Here is a 26,147-nt window from a genome sequence, read left to right as displayed (position 1 = left end):
AGACATGTCTCCCAGCAGTTGGTAGTTGTCTGTTATTCTTTGTTTTAGGGACTTTGGAGTGGAATCCCATGAAGCTTCCCCATTTCCACATTAACATATCCATTGGTGTTACTATTGTTCCCGTCTTGCTTGTTTATGCAGCTGTTTCTTTTTTCAAGAAGGAGTATGTATGAGTGCTCTGTCTCCACAAACATCAAGAGGCCAGAAGAGGACATCACATCCCATAATAGATGGTCATGAGCCACCATGTGATTGATGGGAATTGAACTCAGGACCTCTGGAAGAACAGCCAGTGCTCTTAACCACTGAGCCATCTCTCCAGGCCCTTAAGCAGCTATCTCAAAAAAAGACTATTTCACAGCCGACTGATATTTTGGCTCCTGGGATTTTTCCTCACCCCCTCCCCCTTCTGCGATGGCCTAGATGGCAGGAGCCATGTTGTAGGTCTGTTTGGGCTGAGGTCCCTGCGATCCACTGATCTCTGCATTGTGTCCAATGGTGGCTTTCTGTGGTAGTCTCCGTCTGCTATAAAGAGAAGATTCTTCATTGCCGGGTGGTAGTGCACTTACCTGTGGGTGTGAGGTTAAAGTTCAGTTGCAGGAAGGAATGGTTCTGATCTAGCAGTGTGGCAGTAGTAGATTCCATGACCTTACCAGCCCCAGGGAGCCGGCTAAGTTTCTAGTACCAGGCATGGCTTCGCTCTCCTTGAATGGGCCTTAAGTCCAGTTAGACAGCTGCTGGTTGCTGCTAACCGACTAATGCGGGTGCTATCTACTGAATCTCTATGCATCTCTCGCCATAATAGTAATTGTCACGGTTCATAGGTGTTACAGCTGGGCAGGACTGTTCATTGCTCCCTTCCTTCGGCGGTTGGCAGAGTATGTTTTGGACCCGCAAAGACTAAACCACAGTAAAGAGGCTTTCAGGTCAGAGCCATCTTGAGCCATTTAAGCTGTGTGGCCTGAGTGTGTGGTGTCTTCAACAATAGGACCCACGCATATCCCCTGAGAGGCAACCAAGGGCCACATCTACAGTCTGTATTGTTTGGGGGAATCACTTGGATTTTCTTGCCCGACACTTTGAAAGGAGGTTTCTCGGGTCTGGTACTGGGGGTTTTATTAGTCTGTGGTTCTTGTGGGAAAGCATTGTCAGCCCAAGTGTGTGTGTGTGTGTGTGTGTGTGTGTGTGTGTGTGTGTAAGAGAGAGAGAGAGCATGTATGTGTATGTGTGTATATGCATACATACATACATAATACGTATAACATTAGGGCAGTATAAAACAGTGTGACTCCTTGAGGCTTTACCAAACAACCTTGGTGTTCTTTGTTCGTCCTCCCTCCCCCATCTCCTTCTGCATTGGCCACCCTTCCTCTTCTTTAAGCTTCCTCCCCACTATTGCATTTCCCACTTCCTATCACCTGCATCCTGCTGTTCTCTAAGTTTCCCCTGACACACCTATGGTCTCTCTGTGCCTTTCTTACTTCTATGGTAACTCTGCATTGTAAACTCACATCTGAGGGTTAGGACCTAGGAACTGCAGGTAAGAGGGAGGAGGCAGTGTTTGTCTTTCTGGCCCTGGAGTAGCTCGCTCAATCTAATATTTTCTAGGACCATCCACTCTCCTGCAAATTCAACGATTTCATTTTTCCAAGAGGCACTTTTGTGCATTGTTGGGAGCCGAGCAGGTTGGAGAGGGATGGATGTCTGTGCTGAAGAGTACTTTAATGAGACCCTGAATTCTCCCCAAATCCAGAGGCTTTTCCCCCTCTCTACAGAATTATTAAATAGCTTCTGTGCCAGCATCTCTGTGTCCCCTTCACCCCACTCTTTTTTTTCTCTTGATGCTGAAGTGTCACCCAGGAAATGTCATGTATAGACTGACTGGTGGCCTCTGGACTTGGAGGAGAGGCATGTGATTATCTCAGACACAGCTTACTCAATGCCCTTGTCACTGGTCACCTTTCTCATAAACAATGGGGGAGCCTTTGTTCCTATGGGAACAGCATTCCAGGAATTGGAATGAGCGATCCTCCAGGGTCTGGGTTCCCAAGCTATGACTTGAAAGCCTGCAGCTGTGACCTGTGTGGTATAAGACTGTGTGTGAGCCATTGTTTCTTAGTGGGAGTGTGATGGTGTCTGTGGCCGATGTAAGTCATTAGGAGTGACCCCGGCACCGTACAGACTCAGGGCTTATGATTCTGATTGGTCTGTTGTAGTTCCATTGATCTGCAACCTTCTAGGGTCCTCAGCTGAAATCGGTCTCTCTGGGAGGAGAGAAGGAAGTGACATCACTTTGTTGCCGTGATTACTTCCTTGCTGCCGATTTACATCTGAATGGTAATTTGTCTTTAATATGGGGAGGAATGAACAACAGACTGCAGTGCCCCTATTCCTCCTGTTGACCATTTGATAAAAAGTAATATAAATGCAATATTAGAAATTCCGAGAACACAGAATGGTAGGAAATAAAATAAAACAAATGTATTTCCCTTCATTCCTTCTCCTCAGACACATTGTGGCTGTTAGTTTCTTGTTATTTGGTCCAGAAACACACACACACACAGAAGGGGAGGGGAGGGTCATTTGTCCGTCCATCCATCCATCTATCCACCCACCCATCCATCCACTATGGATGTAGGTACCTGTGGAGGAGGCCAGTGATGTTAGATCTCCTGGAGCTGGATTATAGGAAATTCAATGTGGATGCTGGGAACTGGACTTAGGTCCTCTGCAAGAACAGTGTGTGTGTGTGTGTGTGTGTGTGTGTGTGTGTGTGTGTGTGTGTGTCTATGTGTGTGTCCTTTTATCCTCTAAACCATCCCTTCAGCCCCTAGTCTTAAAGTTTTCATACAGTGTTAACTATTTTGTTTCAATCTTAATCTGAAGCTCGCTTAGAGTAACACATGAAATTCTACAGTGTCCCTTTGAATGGTAGCCTTATCGGCTATCAAATTGCCAGCCAGCCCGTTGCCCCTCCCCCGGGGTTTAAACTCTAAAACCATAGCACTGAAGCCTTGTGGTGGCATATCTGACGATTACGTGAGACCGTTTGGGAGATCATTCGTTTTAGTTGGAGCGTGAGCATGGCCCTTGGTGAGGTAAGTCTTCTCCCAGTGTTTAGTCAGGATGCCTCAGAGTGCGCTCTGCTGTGCTGGTGCAGACTAGATCCACTCAGGGTTCTCTCTGGTCTGACGCAGTTCATTCCTTCCTTGCCTCTCGGCTGCTTTGGTTGACCATGCTCTGCTCCACGAAAACATTCAGGAACTAACTCAGGTGGGTGTTCCCCCTGAATTCCATCTCCTTCTGTGTTTCTTGTCCCCATGTGATGAGTTCTGCGGTGACTGTGGTAGGAAGCAATCCTTATGAAGGGTCTTCATATACATGTGTGACAGAGCGTGAGGAAAAGCTAACTAGGAGGAGGAGCTTTCTGCTGAAGGCCTTGGACCCTGCTCTTTCAAGCTTAGGTTGTGGCAATACCACTTTCTCTGTCTAGAAAGGACCAAGAGCCTGCCTGTTCCCTCAGCTCCTCTATTCATCACTATTTACAGGAAAAACATCACCGGGGCCTTTCCAGATGGTGGCTTTCTGGACTTGAGGAGAGCCAAATCTGCACAGACTCTGGCCAGAGGCCCAGAGAATCTGCCAGGCACTGGGGCTTGTGTTGGCCTTTCTGAGCCACCACCTGGGCCTCTGCATGGTTGGTCCCTGAGCTTTAGAGAGAGAGATGTCAGCAACGCTCTGGTGCCCTTGGCTTTTCTGCGGAGGAATCCCATCCTGGCTGTGGCACAGGATAAATGGCTTACAGGCCGCATACAGCTTGTTCATTTAAGAATTAGTGAGGATTACGTATCGACCTGCATCAGTACTTCTGACTTTTGTTTCTCCATAGCACCACTGGGAGTGGAAAAGTTTAAAACCAGCCATATTCTTGACCCATGGATGATGTTTCCGACTGGAGAAATAAACACCTAAGAGACAGGCTCAACTAAAATTTAAAACTTTGCAGAAATGATCCTAGAAACTTTGGAAAATAGGCCCTTTGTCTTCTACATGCCTCTCTGCCCCCCCACCCCGTGTCTATTCAGATAACTTGGATGCATTTCATAGTTTGTGAAAGTCATGGAGTATTCCTGATGTCTTGAGAGAAGTTACAATACATCCAGATAGGTTAACGTCTGTTCTCTTAAGCATTTGAGTGGCTGGCCATGTCAGAAAAGCATAATCTGGTGAGCATCATGATTTAGCCATCTGTTGGGTGGCTAAATCTGGGGCAAAGCAAGATTGTGTGTGTGTGTGTGTGTGTGTGTGTGTGTGTGTGTGTGTGTTGGGAGGGGGAGGGGTGTATTTGAAGACTTGATGCTCCCAAATGATGACGGCACTACACGTTTTTTAAGTAATGGTGCCTGCCAGGTTTTTGGACACTTTTCTCAGAACGGAGAAAAGATATTAAGAAGATAGCCACTGATGTGGCAGGCACTGACAGAGGACCTGGTGGCGGCTTTGGGAATCAATACCGTAGTTTGTGCCTCGGCTATAATTTATCAAGGCATCGCAGTGCGTTGGACAGAGGAGTTCATGGCTACCCTGATTTACAAGCGAAGTTATCGGTAAACTCGAGTTTTATGCACTGCCCAGGGCCACGTGTGGGCCAGGAAGCACACAGCAGCAGCAACCTGTATTGTGAACGACCGGCAGAAGGGCAGTGGGCAACGCATGAGGTGACGCAGTGGGTGAAGCACCGGCTGCAGGCCTGAGGACATGAGTTCTATCTCTGGGACTCACAGGACAGAGGGAACTGACTACGGGTTGTCCGTAGGCTGTCAACATAATAATTAAATGGGTTGGTTTTTTTTTTTTTTTTTTTTTTTGCAACAGTATTGATACAGCCAATCGGAAAAATATGTGGTCTCTCGTATCAGAACACTGTGGCTAAGTAGCTATTCTTACCACGGGGCCAGTGGGTCCTGAGCTGATCGCTGAGTATGCTGGGCCCAGGGGCACGGTCGCTGGAGCAAGTGTTTCTGAGCATTGAGATTCTGTTTACTGTGAAGAGACTTGGAAAAGTCTATTTTCTGCCATACGGGGTTAAACCCAAGACTTTTCTGCTGGTTAGACAAGTCTCTACCTCCAAGCTAGCTCCCCAACCCTTTACCTAGTTATTTACTATTTATTTATTTAGATCTGAGACAGGGCCTCAATAAACTGCTAGACTAAGCATATTCCTCAGCATCTTCGTCTAGTTAAGGTTGCAGAGACTGCCCCCGGGCCAAGCTTTTTATACAAACCTTTGTGTTTCTTGAATGGGACGGAACAGAAGAGACCCCATCCCTAACCCAAACTTGAGACCTAAGTAGGCATGGCGACACGTGCCTGGAACCCTAACACTTGGGTGATAGAAGCAGGAAGATCGAGAGTTCAAGGCCATCATCAGCTATACAGCAGGCTGTAGGCCAGTCCTGGGTTCCATGTGACCCTGTCACAAACAGCAAAAATCTCAAGACATGGTTTGTGTAATGCAGAACTCAAATGTGTATATTCTCAGTGGAGCCTGCCAGAGTTTGCTCAAGAGCTGGTTATCATATAGAGCCTTACACCTTGAGTGGGATGTTTGGTTTGGTTTGGTTTGGTGTGGTGTGGTTTGGTTTGGTCAGATCTTTGCTCTGAAACAACCTGTGTTTCTTTTGCTGTCAGAAGACAAACGCCCGAAGTCACTATAGAAATCTTTGCAAGATAGGAGTCAAGTCAGACTCAAGATGGGGGAGTGGGAGGGGGATCCTGAGACCTTGGAATAGAAAGTTCACTATGAAGGGCAGCTTTTCTGTGTTGCCCTTGGGTGGCACACAGAAGGCTGTCTGCTGTGGAATTTATTGACCATGCTTGACTGCTTCCTGGTCCTCCCTCCAGGCCCTGCCTTCTCGTTCTCCCCTCTTTCTATCATGGTGAAGGAGTCGATTATCAGCAGAGTTAGCGCCGACCATGGTGAGGGATAAGCTGATGCTTCTCTGGATAAAGGACTGGAAGTGCCCGACTCCTCGCTCTGAAACAGAAGGGTGCTGTCAGCTGGAACAGACATAAAAAAGCATTTCCTGGAGTTTTATTCATTTGTTTATTTTTGACATTTAAAGAGGGTTTTTATCTTTTTTAATGGAAGTGCAAATTCCTAAAAGACCGATCTAGGGTCTCTTTCTCAGTGTGTATTTATTGACCTTTTCGCACCTGGTGGAGGGAACGTTTTAACCTCAAGGTGTATTATAAAGTTATAATAAAACCATTTCTATTTAGAATGTATGCATTTTCTCAACTACCTACAGTATTACAGGAAAAAAAATGTACACAATTGGTGGATATCTGGGGGGAAATTCTATTCTTACACTCTGTAGATTTGGAAAAAAACATAGGAACTAAAAATGTTGGAAGTAAACACAGGCAAATGTGTTTTCTCTTCCCTTAAGGAAACTAAGAGAAATCAAAGGAAGCAATTAATTAGAATACCTTCCCAAGGGCACCGGGGGGTTGTGTGGAAGAACTGGGGTGCACGTTTCATTTGCTCAGCTGCCCATGTGCTCTGTGCCCTCCCTCCCCACACCACCCCTCTATGTCTCTCTGTCTCTGTCTCTGTCTCTCTCCCTCCCTCCCTTCCCCCCTCTCTCTGTGTAAGTGTGTGTGTGTGTGTGTGTGTGTGTGACAGAGAGAGAGAGAGAGAGAGAGAGAGAGAAAGAGAGAGAGAGAGAGAGAAAGAGAGAGAGAGAGAGAACTCATACTCATTCCTGCACGTATTTCCAGAGGCCAGAAGTTGGCATTTGTGTCTCTCTCAGTAATTGTCTGACTTAAGTTTTGAGAGAGTCTCACTGAGCCTGGGGTTAGCTGGCCACCAAGCTCCTGGGGTGGCAGAAGCAAGTTATGTGTCTGGGGATCCGAACTCAAGGTCTCAGATTTGCACAGTAAGCCATGCCCCAGACTCCTCCTTGGACTTTTTGTGCTATTTCAGCTCCCTAAGGAAAGATGGATCGAGAAGAGACTTTCCTTTGGTCCTGCTGCTTCTAATTTAACAAAGTAAAAGTCGTGGTAGAGCAGAGCCTAAGGGTACCCTTTATGAAACTGTTAATCTGGGTTCTAGAGGGTAGGGCGGCTCTGTGATATAACTCCTTCTTTGCCTTAACCAAGCCCTGGTAAAGTGCTTAGCATACACACACACACATACACACACACACACACACACACACACACACAGTGTGTGTGTGTGTGTGTGTGTGTGTGTGTGTGTGTGTACGTATGTGTATAAATGTTTTGTCCACTGAGAAAAAAACAGGTAGTTGGGAGTCTGGACTTTGCTTTCTAGTATCATGAAACAAACCCGGAGTCTGTGGACTGCAGTGTTTAGAGGGAATGTCAGGTGCACATGCATGTGATGGACACGCAATAGGCATTGAACACCGTGCTCCTGCATTGCATCCACCAGAGAGTGTTTGTTGGAAGAGCATAGGGAACATTATGCAGAGTGCTGAAGGGTCTTAATCTGCCCTCCTGCTCTGTTTCCACTATAAACAGATCTCCACATTCTGATGGCAGGCCTGTGGTTCTAGCTTCCTCTCCTCCCCATTTCAACTCTCCTGACAGGATCTCTCAGACCAGAGGATCCCCAGATAGATTTTTAGAGTTGCAAAATGTTATCAGAGCTGCAAGCAAATTATGCAGTCACAGAGCCTGTTCGTGGTAGTCTTGTAACTCACTGACAGTATAGCCCTTGGGAAAAAGCTAAGAGGTGATGACTATGTCTTAATGCTGTGAGATCTGTGTGCGGTAAGTAGGAAGAGACAGTCACTTATGTCCTGGTCTCAAGGTGCTCTGCCATCTTGTAGGTCTTTAAGAACCTGGAATGTGTTTTCACCTCTCTTCATCTTCATTAATTCATTTAGCCAAGCATTTTTAAAAAGTGGTTGGGGAAAGAGCCACCATGAAGTCAACCGATGCAGTTGCTACTTTTGTCCACAAGGTGGCACATCAGCAAATGGCCTTTGCAGTGGATACAAGCCAAACTGTTGATTTCCCTTTTAAAGGATGCATCTATACTGCCCGTGAAAGAAAGGTGCACTCTGTCAGCAAGGTGACTCACAGCCATCTGAGGAAAAACAGTCAGAGCCCATGAAACTATTCCTGCGAAAGCCAGTGGATAATCTGAGATGAAATGCCTTCTGACGTCACATGGAGATTTTCCCCACAGTTAGCTTCAGATCACTGCTGCAAAGGAGAAAATGAGCTGTTCATCTTGGTAGTGTTTTGAGTTTTAGGGAATAATGTGTGGACGATGCCTTTGTATCCTGGGTTTCCATGTTGGAACTATCGCCGAAAGGTGGTATATATTTGAGCTGGAGAAATCCCTCCCAGTAACTTAGAAGGAATTGGTGGAACATACGTTAAGCATGAGTTCCTTTTGAAGGAGTAGACTTCTAGTTACCTGGTGCATTATCAATAACTCAGTGCATGTATATCAAACACCACAGCTAAGTAACTCCACGATGAAAGGGTATTGGTTGTGGTTTTCATATAAAATGGTCAAAGGTGTTTCATTAGAAGCAAGCAAAAGAAGTAGACATTTACACCCCTCCTGGGAAGGAAGTAGTAAAATTAGTGTTATGCACTTCAGAATTCATGCTTCAGACCCAAATAAGGATTTTTCCCCCTTATTCTCACTTCTAATCAATTTTCGTATTTTGCTATATTTTCCCTGGAAAGAAACCTGTGTTTTTCTTGATGATTTGGGGTGAAGAATCTACCATAGAATCTGATTTAATCTGTCAGTATTATCCTTGGGTAAAACAGCTAAGATAACCACATCCTGTTGTGTCCTGTATCCTGCAGAGGACAGTTAAAGAATACAATTAACAGGCTGCTCACAGATAGCCTTACCTGCCGTCTCAGAGGAGAGCTCTGACAGGATTTCAAGGTTGTCAGGAGAGGTATGAAATTGTCACCAGAGTTTGGTGGCATTGGAGAGACCCAGAGAAAGGAAAGATGAAGGATCCTGTTTACTTTTAATAATTGAGTTGTGTAGTGTGGGTAGGAAGGTCAGAGAGGGCAGGGTGGCTCCACTCCAGTGACCTTGGGTCCTGGAGAAAGAACCATGCATAGAAAGCCTTGCCTTCCTGTGGCAATGCTAGTCTTCAAGAGACTAGAGTCACATTTTCCTGTGGTCATTTGGCCCCATGCTCCTCCTCCTTGCTGCTTCTCTTGGCCACGGCCCTTTTCTCAAGTTACACTGTCAATCAAGAAGGTGATTGACAGAGAGTAGAGAGAGGGTCTTGAAGGCATCGAAACTCAATCTGTAGGAATATAAAAAAGTAGAAGAAAATTGTTCCCTGAAAATTCAGCCAGCAGGAGAATGGCTGAGTAATGTAAGCTTTAGTTCTGTGGACCTTGTAAGTGTATCCAAGTTCAGGGTGACCTGTCTCAGAGGTTATGACCCACTGTGCCCCATCTGCTTGTTACATTGTATTACCTCCCTCCTTTTGTATCATTTGTTTTGCTAGCATGGCAGGCTTCCAGAACTTCCCCACATCCTGTCTGCCTCACTAAGAATTTCTCCTTCCTTTTCCTATGGTTCCTGACCTATATACACTCTACGCTCTCCTCTCCTGGGAGTTTCAGAAACTGCTAATGCTTGGCCCTACCCTAGAGGATTGTGACTCAGTTGGCCTGGGTGTGGCCTTAGCCTCCAGGACTTAGACAAGATGCCCTGTGGCTTGGAATCTCTGCTGCTGGCTGGTTTACTTTTCATGCCAAGCCCTTCCTTGCTCTGAGCCCAGGCGCCCAACATCCTCACCCCCTGATTTCACCAGCAGTTCACCCTGCAATGCTGACCTGTCTTTACTGACTTCCTCTCTTTCATTTATTTATTCAGTGTCTTAGAACCAGTGTCTCCCCTGCTCTATTCTCAAAATCCATCCTGATGTCTGATGCTTAGTAGATGCCTCGTGATTGCTTTCTGAATTGAGGGGATAAAAAAATTACTAATACTATGATTTCAACAAATCAATTCATTCACTTCTGACTTAGGGATCTTCATCGCCTTTGTAGATACTTCTCCTTTACTTGAAGAGCACAGACTCCCTAATCTCCTGTCTTTCCTTAAAGCAATGATAAGTACGTAAAATTAAAGAGGAATATGGTGCTGAGCTGGGTGGTATTAGCCTGAGTCACAAAAGCCAGCTTTAGATAAGGGGTCCAAGGAGGTCTAAGCCTGGATTCAATAAAGATCAAGAAAGGGATCGAATGGAGAGTGCTGTGGGTCTCCAGCACTGAAGCCCTGGTGCTTTACCTAGAGAATATTAATTTATCTAATTGATGATAATATGGCCAATTTATTGTAGCATTAAAAATGCAAATCAGTTACCATATCAAAACATTCACTGGTGTGCCTGGGACATTTTACATTTTATTTTATTTTATTAGGTGATAATGGGAGGCATAATTGTTAATGTTTGATTCTGGCAAAATACGATTAGTTTCTGTGAAACACATTGTGCATTAATGATATCGTTAAGATTAATGAATATAAATGGATGAACTGGGGATTTCAAATAGAGCATAGTGGCTTTGTATCCATGAGTAAAACTAGAGAGATAGATTCCTTGATCCTTAAGGACAGTGGGCTGTCACTCCTTCTGGATTCATGTATGCACTAGAGAGAAAACAAATGTAAGAAATTAAATTGCCAACCCCAGCGATTATATTTTTTTAAAAAAAATATGTATTGTCATTGTTTCAGAAGATCGTTATGAATTGACTTTGGCTAGAGGCAGCCACCCTTTAGTTTCATTTTGAGAACTGTTTTTAAAGGGACTTTTCATATGAATTTCTAGGTCCTATATGTGTAAAAGAACATGTATGTTTTGGTATATTAAAAATAAGGATCATAAATCATTGCTTCTTAAATTAGATGTGGCTTCCTTGCATTCTTATACATTGTAGGTGTTTACAATGGTCATGTATAACATCACAACTTCTAATGCACTGTTTTAAAAATCTAGAAAAGTGTTTATTTTCCTTGAGTGAAAAAGAATGAGACCACTGCTCAGTGTCCTGGAGGATGAAATGGACATGATATCCCAGGGAGTATTTTTTGTAGCGAAGGCTGTGTGTTTACAGTGGAGGGAGATACTAACAGTGAAACACAGAGCTGACTTGTGTTCTGCTCACTTGTGATATAAGCATTGTGTTTTGTGTATCTTACCCCTCAGCTAGTCAGATTTACATATTGTGTCCTTGGGTGGTCTTACTGTGAGCTCTTCTTCTGTGCATATCCTGTCTGATCTTCCCCTGAGGCTGGCTTCTTCCTCTCCCTGCACCAGTGTGTGCAGCTCTGCATGTATTTGATTTTCCATTTGTTTGTATGACCGCTTGAGAGTTTTACGGGGCACCTTCTGCCCTTGAGTGGCCTTTGTCGTGGAGGGAATGTATATAGCCTGACTCCTTTATCTTGGAGTCAGTTCCATGCCTGGTGGACCCTGGCTCTGGCTAGAATCTGGAATTTCTTGTTAACTTCACCTGTTTTCTCTTTTCATGACCTTGGGCGCTTCTTTGAGCCTTTCTGTCTCACTTTCCACATCGGCTAAATTGAACGGGCTTCTTCCCTTCCCAGCGCTCACAGGAAGCAGATGAGGATTGATGAGGTAGAATCCAGAGCCCATTTTGTGTTCCTTCAAAGAGTCCATTTAGATGATGCTGAAAGACAGGGCTAATGCAGTGAAGAAGTGGGGCACACAGTGCTCGCTGTGCAACTCGAGAGAGTCCCGGGAAGGACTTACTTCTCTTTCAGCCATGAACAAGCTGGCAGATGGCAGCCCTGTTCCTACTAGCACCTGCATTGGATGATGGGTAACTGCAGGTTGAAAAAAGGTCACAGAAAATGTGAGATATCTGGAATGAGGAAGAAGATCCAGGGGGAGCCTCTAAACCTTTGCATTCTTGCCTGAAAAAAAAAAAACAACCTAGATTAAGTGTGAGTGTGTGTGTATATGTGTGTGTGAGTGTGTACACATGTGTGGGCATGCACGTGTGCGTGTATGTGCATGTGTGTACATGTGTACATGTGTGCATGTGTGTATGTGTGTGCACATGTATGGGTGCACATGTGTATGCATGTGTGAGTGTGTGTATGTGTGTACATGTGTGTGCATGCGCATGTGTGAATGATGTATATGTATGACAGTGTGTGCCACAATATACATGTGAATATCCAAGAACAAGTTTGTGGGATTTGTTCTCTCTTTCCACCTTTATGGTGGATGTCATAGATCTTACTCAGGTCACCAGACTTGTGGGGTAAACACCTTTAACCACTGAGCCATCTTACCCACTTGGCTTTTAAATTCCAAGGATAAAAACAAAAAATGTTTTTAATTAGAAAAAAAAACTTTTGGATTTTATTTCTTCAGATGGTTTTTATACTTTGATATTCCAAGAAGTTTGCCTAGGTAATAGTTCATTTAACTTATAATTAGCCTCTTGTCACCATAGAATTAAAAAAAAAAAAAAAATAGAGTCGCTATGGGGCTGGAGAGAGAGTTCAGTGGTAAGGAGCTTGCTCTTCCAGATGACCAAGTTCAGCTACCATAACCCATACCTGGCAGCTCACAGGCTCTGATGCCTCTCGCCTCTGTGTGGCCCTAGGTACCCATACTTCTGCACATATCCATCCATACTCAGACAGACAGACAGACAAATACATAGTAAGTTGAATGTATAGAGCCTGACAGTGCTTCCTATAATCTCTGGACCAACAAATCTACCATGATCGGAATACCATTCAGAAGATTAAGAACAAGGCAGCCTTGTATTTTATCTCAAGGTTTATCTTATCTCCTGTCACTCATTTTAGAACCTCCCATTTTATAAGCTTGGTAAAATACTTGGTTGATCCAGGCACCCTTTGTAGCATCGTTGTGTCAACGCAGGCCTGTCTGAAGCCTGCGTGGTTGATAGGCGTGCCACAGTGCTATGCCCATGTCACTTCACACACCCACGCCCATGCTCTGTGAATGTGAAACACAGAGTTTTCCTAAGTACCAGTCCCATTGTTAGCTAGGCACCACTTAGAGACGCAGGGACATAATTGAAAAAAATATATTGGCGCTCTTTCCAATCGTCAGATCTTCATAAATGCCGTATGAGAAAAAAATGAAGTTGTATTACCCGGTTTTATGAGAAAATGCTACATTTTGTTGGTTTTGTGTGTTCGCAAAGTAGAGGGTATTTTCCTGCTGTGATTGATGCTAGGGCATTTATGAGGACAGCCTGCTATATTTCATATGTATATGAGGATGTCATTGTTAAAATGTTCAAAAGAAAATTATGTATGTGATTTATATTTTATTATTTCCTCCCAGGATGTAATTTTTTTTTCCAATTCCGTGATTCCTATCATGTTGTCAGTAGTGATTTGATGGCTAATATGCCAGAAATAATTAGATAAAAAATGGTGATGCAGACGTCAAGACAACGTAGCTTTCTTATGAAAGAGCCTTCAGCAAAATCATGCATGTTTCACAGTAGGAATCACGGGTTGCATGCGTTGAGACGGTCTTCAGATTACAGGCGGGATGGAAAGGGAGCTCTGCGAGAGAAGCGTGGGCTGCAGCAGATTTCATAGGCATATGCTTGCTACTGACCCCACCTGCAATTTGAACCAAATTAAATGTGTTTTTGAAAATGCTACTCTGGGGGTTTTGTCAGTGGGAAGGTGTTAGGCCCTCAGATTCTGTTTGAGTGAGGAGGAGTACGCCTGTCTCTAGAAAGCTTGGAGGCGTCCAGCCCTTTGTTGGAGTCCTCCTTCCTGATGGATTTGACATCGTTTCGGGATGCAGATATATACACTATGCTTGGTGAGAGCGTGCATTTATGTGCATAAACAAACCTGTTTTTTCCTTAGAGGTTAGAGCTGGACCACTTCAAATTACTATCTTAAAATACAAGAGAAGATCATTTGTGGCTACAGTGCTTGTCCCTGGGTGGCATCTACTGGAACTTTAAATGAAGTGGGCCCATTGCTGGGGCCCTGGTTACCTCTGACCACTGATGACACTGGTAGTTATTAAGATCTTGTTATTCGTGTGTTCTTTTAATAAGCAGTAAATATTTCTAGGATTCAACAGTGCTAACATTAGGATGCATTATCATAATAACTCAGTACGCATGTTGGAGAGTAATAAGGGTGGGTGTCCAACTTTGTCAAAAGCATCATCTGCTCTCATCACAAAGGTGACAACATTGTGTGCCTTGGACCTGCACACCCCAGCTCCCCAGTGTTTTCTGAGCTCCACTTTCCCACAGATGAGAGTGAGGCCTCGGCCTTCTCCTTATCCATGATTGAATTCCTGGACAGAAGATTCTGGAAGCCAGGACTGTGGCCCACGGGCCTTGGGAGGCAGAGGCTCTCTGAGAGGCTCTGAGTGGAAGGAGGAAGAGCACTGTGAAGTCCTGCTTGTGTGCCACAGAGGAAGGCCATGAGTTCCCATACAGGGCTGTGCTGAGTGTCCCCTCAGTACACTGGTGCTGGCTTCCACATTTCCCATCAGGTTACTCCTTTCTCTTTCCTCTTCCCCAAGCCCATGATACCTTGACACCTAAGAAAGAGGAGGCTCCACGGAAGAGGGACTTGCCACAGCCTGTACACTGGCGTGTGGCAGAGCTTGGATCGGGCTGGCAGGCTGGCTACACAGGGCAGCCTTTGGGGAATGAAGAGTGACGTCATGACTGGGAATTCCCCCTCTCCTTCCCAGCACTGCTCAGAGTAGATCAGCCTTGCTCTGAGTCATTTGCTGAAAACGGAGAGGGGGATTTAAGGAGAATTCCCTTGGTGGTAAATTCCAGAAAAGTTATTGGACTAGGAAAGAAAGGGCTGCCAACACTGTCCCGCCCCCGGGACATATGCCGTGCTGGGCATAGCAACTAGGAGAATGCCCTTGGCTCTGCGTAGGTAGTGTGATTGTAACTAAGTGCTGGTTGTATTTGGAAGCGTGTAATTGAGAAGGCAGAGACCCAAGGGCTGTTCAGACTGAGGGGAAACCCAGAGCTGTTCTATCTAGCCTGTCTCTGGATGCCCTCTCTCTCAGTCCTACTCATGGGCTCTCACTCCTCCTTTCTCACATTCCTTTTCTGTTAGAAGCCCAAGGCATATAGGGACCACTTGGGATTCCTGCACCTTTGATGGTATATTCTGATCGCTGATCTCCTATGATCATCCTCCCCACCCCCCTTAGGAGATAAAAGATCTAGTGCCTTTCACATCTCCATCAGTCTCTCTTTCCCTCCTTGGTTTAACAATGAGAGGGAAGGAGAGGAGAGGAGAGGAGGGGAGGGGAGGGGAGGGGAGGGGAGTGGTGAGGAGAGGAGAGGATGGAGGTAGGAATGTAGACTCCAGTCTGATCTGAATTGGTGGCTCTATCCTGCCTGTCCTTGGCGTAGAATCTTAGAAAATACATAATCCCTCAGAATGCCAGTTCCTCATCTCTGGCAGGGAAGGGGCTTACCTGATTTGTGGGACTGTTACTGTTCAGTGTTCAGTGAGATGACTGATTGATACATAGTATATGACCAAGAAAAAGTCAATCATTATCATTTATAAGTGAAAGGAGTGGAAATAAAATACAAACATTAAGAAGGGATTGAAATACAAGCACAGAAAGGCATTTGATCAAAGCTCTCGAGCAAAGCTTGACTGTGCCATTCAGAGTCCCTGTTTCATTCTGAGACATGGGGGCATGACTGTTGCCACAGTAGATCTTTGCATGCCTTCTCATGAATGATCATCCCCTTTGTGCCCCACATGACCCATAATGTTTTAATTTAAAAGGAGGCAGCAAACACACCCATTGGTGTCCAGTAGTAATTTTATGAGTGGAAAACACAATGTAGCGGTTTAATGGGAGAATGTATCCATTTGGCAATATTGACTTCCCCAGGGAATGATTAGATGAGACATTGAAGCCTTCTCTCTCTTGCAGGTAGCAGGATAGGTTGATAGAGATATTTTGTCATTATCTATAGTCCTCGTTGAGAAGTAGCTGACATCACCACACTTGTGCATGAACACGTTTAGGAGCATCCCTCCGAGCTGTCATGAATTCTAGAAAGCTTGCAGAGCACTCTATAAACTCTGGGGGTCTGGTGGGGCGTGGGGCAAACTGACACTCCTCTGTCACTGCTGCTCCAGGGTCAGGTCGAAAGTCAAGGGAGAAGGAGCCTTCTTTGGGGATTGATGAGACCCTCTCTCTCCCTCGACACTGGGTCTCTGGGTAGACAGATGTTCAAAAGGAAAGATGGGAAGAAGGAACCCGGAGTGGTTGCAGAGTAGATATAAAAACTTCAGGTGCCTTTGCTTTCTAAAAAACAAACATACAGGGCTGGAGAGACTGCTCTTCCAGAGGTCCTGAGTTCAATTCCCAGCAACTGCATGGTGGCTCACAACCATCTGTAATGGGTTCTGATGCCTTCTTCTGGTGTGTCTGAAGACAGGGACAGTGTACTCATGTACATTAAATAAATATTTGAAAAAACAAAGCAAAACAGCAACAACAAAAACAAGCATGCATACAAACAAACTCCGTGAGCATTCAGCTGCCCGAGGATGGACACAATGCAAAGAAACCTTGGCGCAGGGTAACCAACACAGATCTGCTGGAGGCAGGGTTCCAAATAGGTAGGAGGTGGACACCCAACAAGAGATAGACCTGAATCCACACTGTACCAGGGCCTACAAATCTCCATTGCCTCTTTGTGAAAAGCAGCCAAATGCTTTTGCTCCTGATTGGAATTCGGAACTGTTTTTGTCTCTGGAAGACACTAACCGACAATAATTATTGAAATGTAATTTTGACCTCTATCCTAGTGACCATGAATTTTGAATGTCTCATGACCTAAACAATGCCAAGAGTAAATGGGCTCGTGGGGTACCAAGGTAGATATCATTAAGCCGAATATCACAAAGCTCCTTGATTTAGACTACAATGCACGGCAAAGCCCACAGAGTTTTCTCATTTGAATACCAGTGGAAAGGTGATGTGTACTGAAGTTCGTGTTTTGTGAACTAACTCTCAACATTGTGAACATATTCTGCGAAGGTATAAAATCACAGGGAAGGAGGGGGTTTATTAATGGAAATTAGTCTGGATCCCAATTATTACCTGTGAATAGTGTCATCATTTGAGGGTTTTATTGCATTTTAACACATGGCTTATCTTGATGAGAAAATATATAGCAAAGGGTAAATGTAGCAATTTCCCTTTACTATTCCCTCCGCTCGACCATTATTGCCTGATGTTATTTTCAGCAGCCTTTCATTTTTGTCCCAAATGTTTTTGCCTCTGGCTTGTTTTGTTTCTTTAAAATGTATGTGTATCACTTCTCAAAGTGATACACTTTGACAGGTAATCGATATTTTTTTTCATACTAGATTTGATGGTTATAATCTTCATCTTAGACTTAGTTAAGGGTGGAATGCTAACCTAGATTTTTATCTCAAGATATCCCTTTGTCAAGAGACAGACACACTTTTCGTCCTCAGCCACAGTCCTTTCAGACTTGTGTGTCAGGGCGGTTCTACCTCCAAGGTCCCTGCTGCATTGGCTCTGCTTATCAGAGACACACATCAGCTACGTTTCTGACAGTATATCCCCAGAGCATCCTGTGGTGGCATTTCCAAACAGCTTCCACCATTGGTCACAGAAAAGACGCTTCTGACCTCCCCGTTTCCCAGGAAAGTGATCTTTATTTTCTGAGCAAAGGTGTTTTCTGTTTTTCTCTTTTTAGTGGGAGCTTTACTTCTTCTAGAAGTACTAGCAAGCTGAAGATCATACTCTTCAAAGTAAAGAACCATGGTGGGGGGCTTGGGAGAAGGTGCAGTGGGTAAAGGTGCCTCCAAGCCCGTGGACCCAAGTTCAATTCCCATAACACAGACAGTAGGAGACAAGTCCTCAGAGTTCTCTGCCCTCCATGCATACACAAGTAAATACAATAAGTTTGGTTTTGTTTTGTTTTTAAGTAAAAGAACCGTGAATGGGGGCTGGAGAGATGGCTCAGTGGTTAAGAGCACTGGCTGCTCTTCCAGAGGTCCTGAGTTCAATTCCCAATAGCCCTCTTCTGGTGTGTCTGAAAACAGCTACTCTGTGTTTGTGTGTGTGTGTGTGTGTGTGTGTGTGTGTGTGTGTGTGTGTGTGTGTGTATGTGTGTGTGCATACACATCTTTAAAAAGAAAGAATCATGAATGGCTTTTGCTTCCAAAGTTGAGCTATTCGGTTAAAAAAAAAAATGCTTCTTCCCCTAAAATCAGTATGCCTTCCTTCTTAGACTGTGGGCAGACAGGGAGGACTTTCAAAGACATAGACATGGGCTATATGGCTGCCCAGGCTTTGCCTAAGAAGGCTCTTATAACTCAGGGAAGTTTTGAGGACTACTAGAAAGTGAAGGGGCCAGGAGTACCACATCAGTGGTTGCCATAGGAAAGACCTCTGTGTCTTCATTTCCCCAGGAGAGTTGAAAGCGCCTGAGGGCAGTGAGAACAGGAGCTCTTCCCCTGGCACCTTCACAAGCCCATTTGGCTGCCTTTAATTGAGCTTTTCTTTTCTATAAAGAAACGAAGAACAGACTATTTTTACACCTTCAATTTTAAACAGGAAATGTACAGTTTTGAAGGCATCTTTCTTCAAACTGTGGCTTATGTTCAAGTTTGTGGGCGTGTTTTGAGTTGTGTGATGGCCAGTTTTGTGCTCTCCCCCCAAACCCGCCACCCCCCCCCCACCGCACACCCACTCCACTTCTCTGGGCATAGCATCATCTCTCTACATACAAGCTAGAGCTAAAAACTCGCTGGGGCTTTCTGCCTTAAGTGGCATCAAATGAACACATCCGAGTGGAGACTACTCTGATACCTGAGCCTCAGATAGGGATTGTCTGACTGGACTTCTTTTGTGTCTAGAGATGTATGCAAGGACTGGTGGTGTAAAATGCAATCAGTTTGGCTCAGTGCTTAGATTCATAAATCCCAGAGCTATTTTTAATGACATAATCTAATCAATTGATAGCATAGCTACCAGCATGCTGACAGTTAGGGAGGGAGGGAAAGTGAAGCAGGGGGATCTGTAAAGACTTGCCAGGCATTTCTTTCTTCTCCCCTCCCATCATTTGAAAAATCTTTAGATCACTGGAATAGGTAAGAATCCAAGAATCACTGATATATTTTAAATCATTTTAGGGCTGCTTCCCTGTATCTTTCAAGAAGACAAATCTGTAACTGTAGAGGGGCAGTGGAGGTGGTTCTCAGACACACCACGGAGTTGCCTGCCTCCCTGAGGACCAAACAATTCCCCCAATTTAAATATCTTTAGAGCAGACACAGGAGGAATTATTTATTATAAATTGATGGTATCGTATATTGTTACTCCTGTGCCATGCCAGTAATGAAACCTAATATCCATCTGGTAGTTGCTTTGAATTGCAATAAGGTGAAGATGAGCGGAGTAAACAAGCCGAAACAAACTGTGAAATTGCACATGATGGGAATCTACCGCTACCCCACCCCCAACAGCCGATAAGGCCGTAGGAATAGGTTAATACCCCAGCTAAATGATGGCTCTTAGAATTTCTTCCTTCTTTTTAGAGTCAGATATCAGCAGAACTAAGTTCTGGATGGGGGGAAGAGGGGGAATTAAAACCCATACTTTGTGTCTTCGGGGTGGGAACTGCCCCCAGAGATGTTTGTCTCCGGGTGGGAAGTGCTCCTTGGAGGACGGCTGAGAAGCAGCCGCGCCCTGAGCTCTCCCTTTCAGGTTTCAGGCAGCAGCTCTTATGTTCTGCTACCGTTTATTTCCTTTGATACCGGTTGAAAAAAACCAGCACCAGGAGTGAGTGGTGGTGCCGCTAGATGTGACCAGCTGGCCCTGTTTTTTTTTCTTTTCTCTCTCTCTTTTTCTTTTTTCTTTTTTTCACCTTCCCGATCAGTAGCCGCTTTGACAGAGGTGTGTATCAGCGCTGATTTACTCTGGACCTCGGAGGGGGCTTGACCCAAAGTCGCTGCTGAAAGCCATTTACCTGCTTGCCTGGAAAACCACCAGTCAGCATTTGGAAGAACAAAACAGGGATCCCACAATTTCCAGTCTGATAGCGAAAGCCTCCTCTGCCTGCCGGGAGGAAATGAGTTAGGCGCCTGTGCCTGTCGGAGCCCACTTGCTGCGCTCTCCCGGGCGGGCGAACTGTGAGCATGAGCATCCGTGGTCTCCGAAGTTGGTGGAGTGAATAACTAAGCAGGACCAGCTGACTTCAGGCTCCAATCAGCTAGAGCGTGATGTAAGTGTTTAGCAGCTGCGGGGGCTCTGAATTAGCGTGGCCAAGTAGAGGTAGTACAGCATGGCCAGACTGTGGCGACAGGCTCGGAGAAAGCAGAGAGGGAGATGGATGAGTCCAGCATTCTGAGACGGAGAGGGCTCCAGGTAGGCGAAGCTTCCATTCCTGAAGTGCAGCCCTGTCAGTGGCTAGCCATTGAGGATTTCAAAGTTCCTGTGGCATTCCTTTACTGGGCACGGCTGTGAGCTCAGTTCTTAATGTCTACTTGGCAGTGGGGTCTGCTGGGGCACTCCAGGTCTGACACATGGGGAGCTTCAGTGAGGGGAGGGTCTTTTGTCAGAGACAATGGACAGGACCTTTAATTTGACACTTTGGACATGGTTGTTCAGGAATAGTTCAGTCTGGGGTGGTGGCGGCAGCCGATAAGAAGCTCGGGGATTTTATCTAATGCCAGGGAAGTCCGAGACAGTAGCAACTCCCTCCGCTAATGGGAACACAGGACTGAGTTTTGCATAGGGGTCACCTCCTCCGAAGGCATCTGTGCGACTGCCAGGCAGTTGCCTGCAGCTGTTAGACGTCTACCTGTCGGGGAAATGAAAGTTTCTACTGGCAGCTGGGGCAGAGTTGTCTGTGTGTAGGCGACTAGGGAAGATGTGTGCCCCCACCACCCACCCTCTCTTGCTTTTCTGTGTTCAACTTTGTTGAATTTACTCTCTCTCTCTCTCTCTCTCTCTCTCTCTCTCTCTCTCTCTCTCTCTCTCTCTCTCTTATTGTACAAATGTATCCTAAGTGAAAACTTAGAAAATATGAAAACTTAAACCAACAACAACAAAAACCCCACATCTGCCTGGCAGCCCAGCAGTTGTTGAGTTTAAGGAAGCCACAATTTAAATGTATTCAAATTAGTATTTATCTGCCAATGACTCTGTTTGCTGTGGAAAGTTTTTTTTTGGGGGGGGGTGTCTTTTTTGTTTGTGTTTGTGTTTGTTTTGTTTTCCTTTAGGAAAGAACCGTCATGGAGCTCTTGCCCGTTATTTTTGAAATTAAGACAATATGCCTGCTTCAGGGTCCAGATTAGATGACATGTTTAGCAGTGTTTATTCGGTGACCCTTTGAGTCATTGTCCCTTAGCTGACTGCTTTGGGTGCCGTCAGTGCCTAACAGTGACATTCTTTATGTTCAGTTAACATCACAGTGCTGTGGGCAAGCCAGGGGAATATTTGTGGGTAGACAAGAGAGGGGTTGAAAAAGTTGGGGTTCAGGGCCATCCATTGTTCCAGACCTAAGTAAACAGATGACCTCCTTGGAGAGCCCTGTGGTCATTGTGTTTGAATGTACAGTCACTGCCGTGGACTTCCTCTTCTTTGTTTTCCTCTTCTCCATAAAGTTCTGGTAATGCACAGCTGTCTGTGTGTCTTCCTGGCCCCCTCGGAGTCACTGGTTAAATATGGAAAGGCTCTTTGTTAACACGGGGATGTGCTGTTGAACTTCCAGTAGTGCAGATTATTAGTAACTGATAGCAATGTGTTGGTGTTTTCTCCCCTGTAATTTAATTTCATGGTTTTTAAATCTATTTCTGAGAAGGAATCTTTGTAGGTCTCTTCTTCATTCTGTAATTTTCTTTTTTACAATGACGTAAGAGATGGTTGGAGGCTTGGGGGCTTTCCAAGGTTGTTGGTTCAGTGAGTTTTAATTTTAGAAAAATTAAAAGGAGAAGAGGAGAAGTTGGAATTTTGGAACTTAAAGTTTAGAACTGCATCTTTCTAAAAAAAAAAGAAAAAGGTGTATAACAAAACAAAGGAACTTAACTTGCTAATATGGAATTAGAGTGCACGATGTTTGTTGTAGCCTGCTCTTGGGGTACCTGATTTCCTCCAGGGCAGTCTGCTCGAGAGTGAACAGTTTCTATTGTGAGTGAGAAACTGAGTCTTCACATTATAGGAAATGGCATCCTGGGAGTGTCTGGATGTTCCTCACTTACAGCCCTGCACATGCTTAAATGAAGCCCCATTTGCTTCATTTGACTTGTATCCGAGGCAATTCATATTGTAAAAGGCACCACACATACAGAGCAGCTGTCTTAAGAGATTCCAATGTAAATAAAGGACACAATGAAAAAGTCTGCACTGGTGTTACAGCAGACGTTACAGTAGAATTTGTAAGAGGAACGCCACCTAGTGAGGTTAGGATTTGGACTGCTGGGGAGGTACATTTAAAGTAACAGAACCAAGAGCAAACCTCCACGTCTTTATCCCTGCTTCTTCCTCTCAGTGTATAGGAAATCCTGGGCTCCCGCATTTCCCATGGGCTCTATCTAGCTTCTGTAATATGACATGCTTTAACACAGGACTCTTGTATCTTTAAAATCAAGATGTGGAAGCATTTGAGTTTTTAAAGTTAGAGATCACCTACTACAATAAATAATAGATATTATATTATCTTTAAGTTAGAGCCATCATTAGGAAAGCCAGTAAACATTGATTAGAAAGATCTCGGCAGTTATAAATATGCAGGGTGTTATGTACTAGAGAGACTAAGAGTCTATGCATTGAATAAATGAACAGTATGTGGAACTAACCAGATCTTTAAATAACTTAAAGCCTAGTGTCAGAAATCTCGAGTGCACAGTATTCTAATTTTCTAAAATCTAATTTTACAATAATGCAATATGTATTCAGTGCAGGATCCCACAGTGTGTGCTTAGAACTTATTTTAAGATCTCCGTACCACTAACTCTTCAGAACAGGCATACAGGTAATGTCTTTAAAATTTGGATTTTGAAAAAAGAAAAAAAAAGGAACTATTTTAGTCAGAACATATACTTCCCCGGAGCATTGCTACCTCATCAGTGGCAACCTCACTGAGCTGCGTCTTAAGTGGCTGTACCTTTCTGTCTTGTGAGTAAGCTGTCTCCAGTCTACTGATGGTTACTTCAGCCACTGCTTTTGAAGTGAGAGTGTACGCAGGAGCCCCCAGAGGCTTTCACTATTAGATTCTGGAAGCTTCTCAGACAGCATCTCAAAACAGGAGGGAAACTGACTGATGGACTTGGGCAGACCTTGGACTTCCAGCAATTTGAATTTCTAGACAGGTCTAATTTGTCAATGGATAACTGGCTCCTTTCAGACTTAATATCCCTCATCTCAGGGTCATATTTTTTAACTGTCAAGGAAATTAATTGTTTTAGTGATTTCCATTATATGTTTCCCTCTTATTTGTTTTAATGAGAGTGTCCCCATCTCCAGTGATGGATTCCGAGGCTGGAGAGCACTGAGAACCCAGCATCATTAAGGCAGGTGTGAGAGGGATGAGGTGTCTGAGGAAGGTTTTTTTGGTTCCCTTCCAGCAGTCTTGTTGAGATGTGACCTGCTAGGCATCGTCTTCTCCCATTAAATATTCTCACTGCCAGTCTACTTCCAAGGCAGCGTGTACTGTTAGGGTGTGGAAACAGTGTGTCCTCAGTTGCTTATGTGACGCAGAACAACAAAGTAACTAGTGTGACACAGAACAACAAAGTAACCAGATGCCCGTCTTTCAGACTCCCAGTATGCTCGGGCTTTGTTTGATTTTCTTTCTTTGCCTGATCTCCTTCCCCTTTCCCAGTACACACCTTAGGTGAAAAAAAAAAAAATGAAGAGCCCATATGAGCCTTTTGTCTGATTTTCCTCTGATGTTGGTCTAGAATTCAAGTTTAGACAGCAGAGAATCGGACGGAGAATTTACGTTTGATCTGAGTACCAGATCACCTCTACTTTGTGCTTGAGTATAGGTCATTCCAGTCATAACATCTCAATGTCCCTTCTGTGCCAACTTTAATGTAATTAAAGGTGTGTTTATACCTTACCTGAGATTTAACAGCACTCTCCTGAGGTGGAGGTACCATTCTGCCCCTATTCACTTGAAGACTCTTGGTGGCTATTGAGAGTCATAGTTAGAAAAACACAGCAGTCAAACTCAGGACATAAATTCCTCTTGGGAAGAGGCACTTTTCTTCTCCAACAGTTCTAGCAAGCCCTGTAGATTTCATTGTGGCGGGAAGAACTTCACTAGGGCATAAATGAACTTTTACTATGAACGACCACCTAATTTGTTAGTCAGATTAGAAGCACACATGAATGGCGTTTCTCACGCATCAAAGCAGTTTCCTTTCTGCTTGGAGACAGGCATGATTCTGTAGCTTGTTCTGATGGGTAATACTGATATGTCCTTGAATTCAGAAAAACTTAGCTTATTTATACTCTAAGGATCATTAATCTTAGTAATAAAATGTTAATGATGTAAACATAATTAAATTTGAAACTGGGCATGGTGAAGTACGCCTTTAATCCCACCACTTAGGAGGGAGAGGCATATGGATCTCTGAGTTTGAGGCCAGCCTGGTCTATAGAGTGAGTTCTGGGACAGCTGGGGCTATACAGAGAAACCCTCTTTCAAAAAAGAAACCATCTGTCAATCAATCAATCAATCAATCAATCGATCGATACTGGATCCTGTTTTCTCATAGTTAAGGATCCAATACATTATCATCCATCTTGGTAATCATTCTGTGAATGATAGAATGATTCTCTGTGCCTCCCTTTTTCCCAAGATTGACTTCTCAATCACTTGCATCCTCTTACCAAGCCATGTTGATCTCCATGTACATATGTAGAGTTTAGGTTTAATTTAGGTTTAATATTCTTCTCTCCTGGATTTCCAAGATGCCTGGTATCATCGGGATTCAGGGCCCTATCTTGTCCAGCCTGCTTCTCACCCCTGTTCCCACCAGACTTCCCTTCTACTCCAGGATAGAATAAGAATGAACGTTTCATCTTTCCTCTGCTCTCTCTGCCTTTCTAGTCTTACTATGGTGTGCCAAGACTGTCTTATCATTCTTGAGGATTGCATTTCCATCCTGTTTTCCTATAATTCAATTACTCTTCCTTCCTCCCTCCCTCCCTTCCTCCCTTCCTTCCTTCCCTCCTCTTCCTCTTCCTCCTCCTTCTCCTCCTCCTCCTTTTCTTCTTTTCTTTTTTTTTAAATACAGGGTCTCTATATAACTCAGGCTGTCCTGAACTCACTATGTAGACCAAATTGTCCTTGAACTCACAGAGATCTGGCAGCCTCTGCCTCCTATGTGACAGGATCAAAAGTATGTGCCACCGTGCCCAGGCTACGTTTGTTTTACGCAATTCTTTCTGCTTATTATAGACCAAAGTAAATTCTCCGTTGTTCATAGATTTTCCCATAAGTACTACATCCCATCCTAATCTCCCCAGGATCTCATTGTTTTTTTTTTTAAGATTTATTTTGTTGTGTATATTCAAGTTCATTGTCACTGTCTTCAGACACACCAGAAGAGGGCATCGGATCCTATTACAGATGGTTGTGAGCCACCATGTGGTTGCTGGGAATTGAACTCAGGACCTCTGGAAGAGCAGCTGGTGCCCTTAACCACTGAGCCATCTCTCCAGCTCTCATTGTTTTATTTATGCACTTAATTCTATAGCATATTTGAATTATTATATTTTTAAATTATTATGTTACTCTAAATTATTTTGTTTGTGAATATCTCATGTTAAAACTATAGACTTATAGTCTTTAGTTTTTCGATTTCCAGTCATTAGACTTTAGAATCAGATACGTACTCAGTGACGTGGAATATCTCAGCACCCATGGTCAAGTTTCTTCACCATCCTGGATCTCCATGTTTGCATCAGTAGACACGGAAGACAATGAGCACTCTCTCAACACAGGTTCAACTCCCAGGACCTTTTCTGTTACCTTTAGCTCGCTTCCGCATCATTACAAAGTTGTGTAGATGCAATTTTAAG

The 26,147-nt window shown here is 44.3% G+C and overlaps 1 protein-coding gene across 22 annotated transcripts in view; it reads left to right on the top strand.

Moving 5' to 3' along the window:
- The window catches only part of Mast4 (microtubule associated serine/threonine kinase family member 4), a 591,901-nt gene that overhangs the window by 211,995 nt on the left and 353,759 nt on the right, over window positions 1-26,147 (top strand). For 3 of the 22 annotated variants that reach the window (XM_063281129.1, XM_063281123.1, XM_063281119.1), the window contains exon 1: window positions 20,360-20,480. The exons of 15 other annotated variants lie outside the window; for them this stretch is intronic. In XM_063281129.1, the coding sequence (XP_063137199.1) occupies window positions 20,442-20,480 (39 nt within the window). In that variant the 5' untranslated portion in view covers window positions 20,360-20,441. Of the gene's footprint in view, window positions 1-20,355; window positions 20,481-26,147 lie in introns of those variants that run through there. 4 more of the 22 variants (XM_063281120.1, XM_063281116.1, XM_063281130.1 and 1 more) reach the window with 2 other exon arrangements.

The sequence above is a fragment of the Rattus norvegicus genome, chromosome 2 (genome assembly GCF_036323735.1).
Source record: "Rattus norvegicus strain BN/NHsdMcwi chromosome 2, GRCr8, whole genome shotgun sequence".
NCBI lineage: Eukaryota > Metazoa > Chordata > Mammalia > Rodentia > Muridae > Rattus > Rattus norvegicus.
The sequence above is the reverse complement of the archived record's forward strand: the minus strand, read 5'-3'. Positions and strand labels throughout refer to the sequence as shown.